The following is a 12,015-nucleotide window of genomic DNA, read 5'->3' on the forward strand; positions in this document are numbered from 1 at the left end:
GCGATGTACAGACGGTTGCAGAGCCATGATGGGGAAGGTGTAGACACATTTATTTGGTCCAAGCCTTGTTGGCACAAATTTATTATTTAACAATAATTGTGCTGGGCCCAAACAAACAACAGCTGCCAGAATGAGATTTTCACTCTGCAGCAGAGTGTGCGCTGATATGAAACTTCCTGCCAGATTAAAACTGTGTCCCAAGTTCGAGTCGCAGTCCGGCACACAGTTTTAATCTGCCAGGAAGTTTCATATCTGCGCGCACACCGCTGCAGAGTGAAAATCTCATTCTGGAAACATACCTCAGGCTGTGGCTAAGCCATGTCTCCACAATAACCTTCCTTTCAAGAGTGCTTGTTCTGCAAGTTTCTCAGGAGGGCTTCAGTAAAGTTTGGAAGGTAGGAGACAAGATACTGGCAGTAGTAGAGCTGTGAGGACGGGGCATGAGTCGTGCTTGGATAGCTGAGGTGGTAGAGCACTTGTTCGCGAAAGGTGAAGGTCCCGAGTTTGATTCTTGGTCCGGCACACAGCTTTAATCTGCCAGGAAGTTTCAAGCAACAGCTGGACATGGAGAACAATGCTAAGCAAGTGAGCATTCCGTCCTCCCCACATGCTTGCGAACAGTCACGCTCATCGCAGTCCTTAATCGGCAGGCATCAGTTGACTTCCCGCCGCTTCCGTCCTGTCGCCATCAACCGACCGAGCCGTCCTGCCAAAACTGTTGCTTCACGCACCAGCGCTCAGCGATCACGCCCCTTATCGCTGTGGCGAAAACCAGTGAAATAATCTCGTGGGTAAATAAAAAATGTTGAACCGTGACATGGCTCACTATAGCTGCCGACATTTAGGTAATTCTTATCACTCGACTCCACATCACAAAATAAAGTGGCTTTATTGTGTCTGCGATGCTATTAATGACATAGTGCAATTTTCTTGTGTGTTTTTAAAGGGTATGTCCGTATGATAAATGTCAAAAAAAGTGTTCATTCTTCTTCTACATTCACAATTACAAGTGGTCTTTTCTTTTGTGAGCATGTGTGTGCATCCGGTAATGTGATAGGCTTTTGCGTAACATGCTTTTCACATTTCAGCCACAGCCAATTTTTGTGCTGTCAAGTATACATCTTTCTGGCTTCTTAGTTCCTAAACTAAAGGTTCAGAACAGGCTAATGTGTATCATCCCAGAAATATTTTTAATCTAAGATGCGTGACTTTTTCATAACTATCGTGCCGTGTGTGCTTACTATTTTGACTGTAGTTTTGAAATGTCCATTAGGCTGCTGAATGCTTCCATAGAAGACACAAAGTATTCACACCATACCGCATATTTTCAATAAATTTTGGTCACCTCCTGTATTCCTACCTTGACAAACATGTCCATCGGCAAAACAGTTTGGAGAGGCACATGACATATACAGTTGTCTGCAGGTCAAGCAGTGAGCTACCTCCTAGCTTCTGAGGTGTGATACTTCTGTCTGCTCAGAGAAAGCTTCTGTGACCATGCCCATTCAGCTGTTAGAACTAGCAAGTGCATTCATGTGTGTGATTTGTTCGGTGCCCAAAAGGTGTACCATTACTAGTTGTCCTTATTGTATGATTTTATTTTCATCAGATTTGTGAGTAAAGATATATTCTACATGTAATTATAGTATTTTACTGACTATTTCTCTCGTGGCCTTTTATATTTTCTTCCTTATTTGTTTATAAAATTATGGGTACTCAGTGCCCCTCTCTGTATATAATTCCTCGATATTTTCAAGATTTTGAAATTTGTTGATGTACAGTATTTATTAACTGATTCTTCTATCACTTCATGGTAGAACAACAAGCTAATAACTGAAAAGCACAATATTTTGTGTGTTCTACAGGATTAATTCAGTAGTTAACTGGTTTTCAGATTACAAAGTCATAATCAGACTTGAGCTGACTGTTGTCATCAAAGAAGTTACAACATTTCCAAACAACAATGGAAAAGATGTTACTAATGTCGACTAACACACAATAAATGTCATCTTTGTGTGCTTGTGCCTCAGTCTACATGAGTAACATGATATCCAGTGTTGTTCAGAAATATTGTAACTTGGTTGATGATGACTAGAGACCGAATTATATGCACCATAAAAACCTTAAAATATGCTTGCAAATATGCATGGAAAAATGCTTAAAATGCATGAAAAATGTCGAAATATCCTAGATCAAATAATAAAAAGACGTGGTAGTTTCTGCGTGCATTATATCTCAAATATTCTGGAAATATTTTTCTAATACTCTCATTCACAAATCTGGCAATCGTTCTTTGCAGGCTGCTAAATATGGAGAAGAAAGCTCTTCTTTTAAAGCACCAACAATAAAATTTGCAATGTAACGGCCACAAGTGTCTGTAGTTTCATCAGCTGAAATCCAGATAATGCTGTCTTTGAGATCAATGCATACTTTTTCCAGAACATTTACACAAGTTGTCGATATGTAATTTTTGCGCCATGTTGATTCATGTGGTATATTACGATTTAAGCAATATTTTTCCAGGAAGCCTTTGAGGATAGGGTTTGTAAGCTTGTGAAGAGGGATACTGCTTGCAATGAATGCTTCACATAGATCCATGTTAAATCGACTTTTTTTTGTTACCTTTGGACAAATCCCTGCTACTGCAACTTCTGTTGGCAGAAGTTGTTGTTGTGGTGCTTTCTTCTGCATTCCTGCAATAGGAACATATTGACATTCTGGTCTGTTTGAAACTTTTTTATATGAAATGTTTGTCTTGCTAACTCAACAATATAAAACAATTCTGTCATATGTAAATGTTCCAAGATGATCAGCTATCCATGAAACAGCGTTTCTTTTTTCACCCAGCATGGCACACAACACTATATACACTACATGTCGTAAACACATTCAACTTTGTTCAAATAAATAGAAAGCTAAACTTAAACAATGGCTGAGTGACTAAAAGCTTGTGTAGTTTAATGTAATTGTTGCTGATGCTTACAGTGTGACAGCGGAGAGGATTAACAAGGTGGTGTGAGCACAGGAGCATTGGCTCTGTCTGCCTGTTCCTGTTCCTCTTCTGTAATGATTTCGCTAGGTAGTCGCCTCTCGGTTAGCGATTGCACGCGGTTCTAGGTCACGGTCAATCTGTGAGACATCAAAACTAGATCGAGCTAGAGACTGCCCATCTAAATTTTTAAAATATTGTAAACATAGAACAAAAATATGCATTGTCACTAGTGTTTAGGTAAAATATGCAATAACGGATGAAAAGCAGCAAAATATGCAAATGCATATGCAACATGCAAAGGCATATAATCTGGTCTGTAATGATGACAGTCAGATAGTCTGACAATGACTTAGCACGCCAAAGACTGGTTAACTAATAAATTAAAGCTTTTTGTGGGTAACTGTTTATGGCAGAGTATTTGAATAAAAGCATTTTGAGCCACCAGCTGAATATACACCGTTCTTCTTAACCAGTTTCAATTTCATCAACCATTATTATGGAGGGCCATAAAATAAAGAAACAGGAAAAGATATGTAGTATACACAGACAAGCTTTTAAAATGAGGAAAGTACTTACAAAGCTGTATACTGATGGATCAAAAATACATTAAATTCAAAAAGGATACAGCTATGTGTCTAGTACAGACTTTTTCCATAACAACACGTGTAAGCTCAATAACCTTCAAAACACTATGTACCATAAAAATACTTGATGATTCCTAGCTGTTAAGAACTAGTAAGTTCAGGCTTACATAGGCATATAGTACAGATTAACTGTGAAAGACAGTAGTGTCAAAGATTACAGAAACATACGAAGAACTACAACCAAATAATGTAGGATCTGTGCTTTAGTCAAGGTTGGCAGTAATCGTCAACATTGTCAGTAAACAGCATCCATAACATTGATGTGTTCTAGGGGCCTATAGTGATAATTTGTTTAAGCATAATAAAGCATTTAATACAATCAAGATTATTTGAAATATCACCAATTTTGCTTCTTTCATGGAAGACAACATGTAAAAATCATAATCAGACTTGAGCTGACTGTTGTCATCAAATGTAATGTGAGATTAGATTTACAAATTCTCCAAACAAACATGACAAACATGCGCACACGCACACGCGCGCGCACACACAGACACACCCACACACGCCCCCCCCCCCCCCCCCCCCCCCCACACACACACACACCACCACCACCACCACCACCACCACCACCACCACCACGGCGTGAAAAGCAGAAAATATATTTTTAGTACTCTCTATATTTCTGTGACTAATGTAATCTAATTATGGTTTGGTTGCTACAGTTGATGATACCCTCCAGTAAGTTCATGTGTGAACTTGTTGTGAGAACTGTGACAAGAGACATTTAATAGTGTTACAAGAAAAATAATAAAGTAAATTTGTTTAACTTTGGTACAGGAACTCTGCTCTCACTTACACTGCTCATCATTAAATGGAACATTAAACCTTTATCTTCCTTCCTTTGTGTGTGTTTTATATCACTATATATTGAAATGTGTGAATAATGGCAGAGGAAGTCGAGCAAAGCATTGTAAGGAGAAGTTGCATGTACAATTGAAAATCAGTGGATCAGAGTACTGAGTCATTGGTTTGTTGGTTACGACTGGTGGTAGATATGGTTCATAAACGGAAGACAAATGTACTACACAGCGAAAAGGACCACACGACTGCTCAGAATGTTCAACCTGTAAATATGATATAAGTACTGATAATAAAAAAGTGTCATTTTGTAATCACTTGAGTACTTAATGATATTGTAAATCTCTTTCCAAGCTACTGTTGTTAACGTACTCAGTAAAGAGCTGGAAGTACCTTGTGTATGTGTAATTTTAAGCTGTTTGCCATATGAGATGTCAGTTCAGAATCTTTTACTATAGAATCATGTGTTATCTTTTACAGATAGTGAAATGGTTTCATAAACTAGTTTGCAATATGAGGAGCATTGTTTCAAATTATATTATGTCCACTACTGGAAAAAATTGAAGTCGATACATTTTCATACAATTTCCAAAGTGAACATTCTTGCTATAATGTCAGGTTGTCACAAATTGTATTTATGAACAGTGTAATTACAGTTGCTGCTCAGAATTAACTGTTGTTTCAAATCTTATTCAGTCCTCTGTAGTGTGTGTTTCAAGTCACATTGTGTGCAACATTAAGACTACACAATGCTGATAGTTACTTTGTTCAGGTGACTACACTGACAACAAGCACTCTTTTTCTCGACAGACTTTTAAAAATGTCAGTTATCTTTCATTTGTATATTATATATAAGAGAACAGCTTTTCATTTATGGAGGAAAAAACTGCTGTAGGTGATAATTTAAGAGGAAACCGTAAGAGGGAAAAGAAAACCAAACATCCTCATCAACTTAAGTCACCATACAGTAGAGTGAGTGAAGCATAGATGACTGATATGGATACTTTACTTCATACACATTTTGGGGATTGCTGGAGTAGGATAGGAGATTTAGATTCCTAAGCTATCATCATTGATTCATTTGCTTTGATAACTGGCAATGAGGAAAAGTTTGTATATCAGTTTGTAGTTACTTGGAGGAAGGAAGAGGGTTGAACCAAGTTTTAAGAGAATTCTATTGGATGCTCATTCCAAACATGATATAAATAAAAGCTTTTAACCAGAATATTTAGATTTTGGATTAAGTTTTAATAATAGTAGAAGAAAGAGACATTTGAGATTTTTGCAATATAAAAAGTATTCCATGAAGCAGCTGTATTCCATAGACTTCTTTCCACGGTGTTTCTTCTGACAACCACTCAGCCAACTTCAGGTAAGTGTTTTGCTCTGGAGATTGCTAGTTCACGTTGATAACTTCATACCAAAAACTGATGCAGACACACATGAGCAAAGGCAACCTCTTCAATGGAAGAATAATCTATGAAATGTCCTGTGGAGATACAGTGCTCAGCTATGGCTGAAATACTGAGCTGTGAAAGGCAGGTGTGGTGATCATATTCAGTGCATCTTCCATGCACTGTGTGTATTGCCTGACCAAGTGGGCATTTCCACACTTGAAGGTATTCAAGCCTCCTGCAACCCCAAATCGTCCTTTGCCAAACCAAGAAGAGCACAAGTCTTTATAAGTGGGTGGAAGCATGTACATAGTTTGTGATGAGTGGTAGTAGCTAGGCACTTACAAATACAGATTTGTTCATGTGGGCTTACAATAAGTGAAATGCCCAGTGATCGTTCTGCTATCTGACTGACAAAAATGTCCAGAAACGGCACACGGCTGCCTTCTCCACTTCCATCTTAATTTGATTTTCTCATGAATAGAATTCAGATGGTGCAAAAAGCATAACAGTTCTTCTTCACACTGGGGCCACACTATAAAATTGTCATCTACATATTGCCAGATTTTTTTAAATTTCTACTGAATCAGGTGCTCTCTCTCCCTCTAAAGTTTTCCATAAAAACGTTTGCTACCAGTGGGGGGAGAAAACTACCTATGGCAACACTGTAAATTTGCTCAAAATATTCACTGTTGAATAAATAGTGGGTTGTGGAAATAGTGCTGTTATATCCGTTTTAGACTTGCTGCTGATGAGTGATAATGAATCCATAAAAGGACCCTAGTGAAGAGCGAGATGATATCGAAGCTTAAGAAGTGAGTTCAGTCTGTTAACAAAGTCACTGGAGTTGCAAATATGATTCAAGCACTTCCCCACAAAAAGTCTCAGCAAAGACATAAGTCGTCTAGCTAATTTTGTCAGAAAGAAAAACTTATTCCTAATGACTCATCCAACAGCAATTAATTTTATAATTTTGATATCTGAATTGAATTTGAACTCCACAAGTGTGCATTCCACCAGAGAGCATGCATGTAGTATCAGCATTACACATGCTCCTGTGGGCCATAGATGAAGCAATATTCAAAGAGGATCCAAAACTTTACAGAGGTCTCGCATGTAGCAGCTGCCATTGTGCATGTGTCTCCACCAATGGCCTTTGTAGTCTGGTCCCTTCAACCCCCACAAACCAACCAACCATGCATTGCCTTGTCAGTTTTTGGTATAAAGTTAGTGATGTGAACTAGCGGTCACCAGGAGAAAACACTCATCTGGAGGTGGCTGAATGGTTGTCAGCTGAAATACTGTGGCAAGAATTGATGTAATCTGGGTGCAATCTGAAACTTCAAGGAATATGAACAAGCATTTAAACTATATGGCATATCATTAAAGAACTATAGCAGAAAGACATCGCGAATTGTGTATCAAATTGGTCACTATGAATATTTTTATCGTATAATAATAACAACATGATTTACAATAATATGTTACTTTGATAGAAATCCTAATGAAGTCTGCTGGGAGCGGGAAGGACAATATGGATACTTTATACATTAGAAGGCTTTGTGAAAAATTTAATTTCATGTTAAAAGATAATGTTCTTCAATAATAATAAAAATAATTTTGTAGAAGTAAGCCTTAAACACATTAACTTCATGATGAAATTTTCACTCTGCAGTGGACTATGTGCTGATATGAAACTTTATGGCAGACTAAAAGTGTGTGCCAGACCAAGACTCGGAACTCCAAAACCTTTGCCTTTTGGAGGCAAGTGCTATACTGTTTGAGACACCCGAGCAAAGGTTGTGTAGCTCAGTTGATAGAGCACTTGCCCACAAAAGCAAAGGTCTAGAGTTCTGAGTCTCGGTCTAGCACACAGTTTTAATCTGCCAGGAAGTTACAGTAACTTCATATTTTCTAATTTGTGAAAAATTTCCCTGATTAGAAGTAATTACTTTTTTCTTTCTCCTGTAAAATTTGGTTTTTCAGAGATAATATAATTTGAAATGTTGCTCCTAATATAAAGCAATTACAGCTTTCTCATTTGGTATTGAAAGTCCTGATCACATATGCAGAATTTTAGAAAGAATTTGTAAGGATAATTTGTTATTTGTTTGCTACAGGTGATTATGACGGTGCTTTGAATGTATTCAGTGAGATGGTTCGTGTTGCAAATCAAGGGAGTAAACCACCAATGGGTGTATACAGTGATGTTCTGCACAGGCAAGTCATATGTAGCTTAGAAATTAAAATCAACTGTCTGTGTCCAGCAACTGTAGAATGCATGCAACCAGATATTTATCTCGAAAGTGAGAAAGAATTGTGATGTTACTGCAATGAAAATCTTTGAATTAATGAATATGTAGGCTACACTTTTTGCCATATTGTTTGATTCATATCATTATTTCTAATACAATTAATATTTCTAAGTGGCTCAGTGGTAGACGTCTGGTGCAAAGAGCCAAGGTTCAATCACTAATTTCTCTTGGAGTATTTGTCACTTTCAAGTCTGGCAATTACTTGTAAATGTTGAAAATGCCAAGTTTCATCATGATTTGTAATCCCCTGTAATTGTCCAAGTAAGTCAGATTCGAAGATTTTGAGGAAGGCAAGCGCTCCCTCCTGCAGGTCAATGCTTAGTAAAGCAGTGTGACATTCAAATTTACCTTTGGGTTGAGAACAGATTGACTTTACTTATTTTTCTATTCACTTCCAGAAAGTAAGTGAATGTTCTACTATTGGTGACCATATTTCTGTCTTCAGGTGTGAAGTGACACGTGTACTTTTGCTACTCATTCTTCAGCCTGCTGCCCAACGACTTCCACCTGATTTGGGACAAGTGCTCGAAAAGTATGCATGGGAAGCTGGTGGAAATGTACCTGGTAAATGATACTACTCAGTGTTTTGATTTGTAGTGGTCTTGAACAAAATTTACTTTTATGGCCTGCAGTAATGAAAATACGATTATTTTCTAAAACTACATTTTACAGAAAGAGAAAGAAAAGAAATCTACATGCACAGTGATAATAAAGGACTGCTCAAACATTGGTTTTTCTAAGAAACCTTATCTCATCAAGAAATCCGTAATGAGATAAACATAGAACTTGAGGTGGTTATTAGCAAATCCTGTATATTTGTAATGATGAGTTAGAATGCTTGGTTGGGAGAAGGTTTCTGGCAAAAAGCAGCAATAGGTCTACTAAGGTCAGTATTGAGCCTGTTGGTAAAGTTATTGAAATGAAAGCAACTGACCAGTGTGAGCTATAATTAATAACTGGAAGCATTAAACACATCATGTTAAATTAACAGCATTTGTAAACCGAGAAATATGTAGCTTCTACAATTATAGGAAGTTTTGTTTTGCTGAAGGTTGATTGTGGAAACTATGCATTCATCATCGGACAAAATACTATTGAATTTTCAAAAACATGAGAAGAGTAACAGCACATGACAAGAGATGAATAGATATGTGAGAAATTAGATCTGCACTTCATGGCATCTAGTATGAAAATAACTGATTAACTGCATGACTTCCAAAACTGGGCACATTCTGATCACTTGGATTAACTCCAAAGAGATTTGGAATATCTCCATGACAAGTCCTATCTGATAAAAATTAACACATGTCTAATGCCAGAAAGAAGACTGAAAGTAATGAAAAAATTAAGTCAGCATAAACTGAACAATTACACCAGGAGAGGAGATCGATACTGAGGTCATTAATAGGTGAAAATAAAATCTTGAATACAAGAGCAATCAAAATATATGTTCTGGTAACCTGAAGGAAGAATCTTTTCCGGTGGAATGAAACTCATGAAAAAGTATTATAGAAAATAGTCAAATCTTTGGACAAATTGAACTTGTCTGAAAAATTGTAAACAAGGAGCACTCAGGGGCCAGACAAAAGTTTCAAGCAAAAAACCGTATTTGCATATAGCTACTACGTAGAATACAGGAACGTGCCCACGTGCACACACGTGCCCCCCACCCCACACACACAGAAAGAAAGGGGAAAAAAAAAAAAAATAAACAGTATGAATCAGAAACTCCAAAACATTTCTGAACTGCAAAAGACTTAAAAGAATGCTGACCTTTTGTGAAACTACATTACCATCTGATAGGAAGGAAATAAACGTAAATTGAAAGGTAATAATACCCTAGGTACAGGCTTTTGATAGTCACAGAAATTCTTAAATATCAAAGAGAATGTGTATTAAATGAGCTTGGAGTACTGTCTGATACAGAACAGGGAGGGAATCCAGCAAACAGTATTCATCATAATCAGTAACGCAAACTCACTCCTAATAGTCTAATTGTAGTATTTGTTGTCCCAAGGAAGTATATTGTTCGATAAACAGAACAGCATTAATCAACAATTTGAGGAATTTGAGATTGATGATAAAAATGAGTCCTATTACGTTGAAATGTGGAACAGTGGTGTGATTGTAGAGGTGTAGGGTGGTAAGTGTGTGCGGGGGATTTATGCGAACTTTAGCTCAAAGGATTGTCCAAAAGCTAGTGAAGTTTTCTGTCTTGTGTGCTTGTCAATGACTGAATGCTCTACGATTATGTAAATTTTAAAATTAAATTTTAATGACAGTATATTGAAAATAGTGTGAAATAACAATTATAAGAATGTAGAGGAAACATCTTAGTTTGAAAATAAAAGCTTATTAATTTTAAAGCAAAATTTTCTTTTTATAGATTTTGATATTGTTCTGTCTATTTTGTTTCACTTTATTGTAGTGAAACAAAATGTATTTGTTACAAGTACAATGTTAAATTTGATCAATCGTATCTTTTTATCTGTTTTTCCACTGTCTATTACATACATTTGTATTCTGTTTCAGTGAATTATCTGAGTGAAGATGAATTTATTCTCCTCCAGTCATTGGTAATGGCCTGTCAGTCAAAAGACTGTGAATCTTTGCAAGAGCTGGAAGCACAGTTGTGGCCATATCTAACAGCTGAACAGCGTGGTTTACTACGCACATTAGTTTGCCATATGACTACGTGAAGGTTGTGACTCAGGGCTGTTACACGTTGGATTAATCTTCTGTAAGGAGTTCTTAATTGTTGTTGAATGAGGTGCTGAATATACTTAACGAAAATAATTTGTGTGTAAGGTTGGTATTTGCATCAGAGAATGTATTCAAATGTTTAAGATGAAATGTGTTGCAAATATATGAAAAAATTGTTGAGTCTGTATCATATTTATTATAGATCAGATCTTATAAATGAATTAAAGATATTTTCATAGATACTCAATGAAATAGTGGTTTTAAAACCAGGACTGTTTTTTTTTTTTTTTTTTTTTTTTGATAATGGTAACTACATGTATAGTCTTCTCTCACATGACATATGCTGCCTCTTTGTACTGGTCTGATATTATGAACCATATTGTGTTGGTTACAAGTATGCAACAGTATTTGCAAGATACCTGTTATTTACAAAATTCTTCATGTTCTTGTGCTGAATATGTACTTCTGTGACAAGAAATTCACACATCTCCAGATTACACTAGATGAATAAAACATGTTTGTACTTCCTGATAGTGTGATTGAGAAAATAATTTATTATAATTTACTCAGTTCAGAAATGGCTGTGATTTGAATGTTCACTTTTCCAATTTTCTCCTTTTCCTGAACTGATAATTTTATTGGTTTATCACAAATGCTATATTTCTTTTTTATGTGAAATGCTTGCTTTTTTGCTGTGATCTTGAAGAAATACAATAGGTATTAATGTCAGAACATCTATGTATCTGTCTTATATGGAGCCAAGTCATTATTACACAATTTAAGGTTGTAGTAATACACTGAAGAGCCAAAGAGACTGGTACATCTGCCTAATATCGTGTAGGCCTCTCACGAGCGCACAGAAGTGCTGCAACACAATGTGACATTGACTTGACTAATTCCTGAACTAGTGCTAGAGAGAATGGACACCATGAATCCTGCAGGGCTGTCTATAAATATGTAAGAGTACAAGGCGTTTGGAGATTTCTTCTGAACAGCACGTTGCAGGGCATCCCAGATATGCTCAATAATGTTCATGTCTGGGGAGTTTGGTGGGCAGTGGAAGTGTTTAAATTCAGAAGAGTGTTCCTGGAGCCACTGTGTAGCAATTCTGGATGTGTGGGGTGTCGCATTGTCCTGCTGGAATTGCCCAAGTCTGTTGGAATGCA

At 36.8% G+C, this 12,015-nt stretch overlaps 1 protein-coding gene across 1 annotated transcript in view; it reads left to right on the forward strand.

Moving 5' to 3' along the window:
* LOC126331554 (40-kDa huntingtin-associated protein) overlaps positions 1–11,382 on the forward strand; it is a 76,765-nt gene extending 65,383 nt beyond the window's left edge. Inside the window, exons 5-7 of the mRNA XM_049996503.1 lie at positions 7,952–8,051; positions 8,592–8,710; positions 10,679–11,382. Of these exons, the coding sequence (XP_049852460.1) occupies positions 7,952–8,051; positions 8,592–8,710; positions 10,679–10,845 (386 nt within the window). The 3' untranslated portion in view covers positions 10,846–11,382. The remainder of the gene's footprint in view (positions 1–7,951; positions 8,052–8,591; positions 8,711–10,678) is intronic.
* Positions 11,383–12,015: the final 633 nt, after the last annotated feature.

This window comes from Schistocerca gregaria, chromosome 2, assembly GCF_023897955.1.
Source record: "Schistocerca gregaria isolate iqSchGreg1 chromosome 2, iqSchGreg1.2, whole genome shotgun sequence".
Taxonomy (NCBI): domain Eukaryota; kingdom Metazoa; phylum Arthropoda; class Insecta; order Orthoptera; family Acrididae; genus Schistocerca; species Schistocerca gregaria.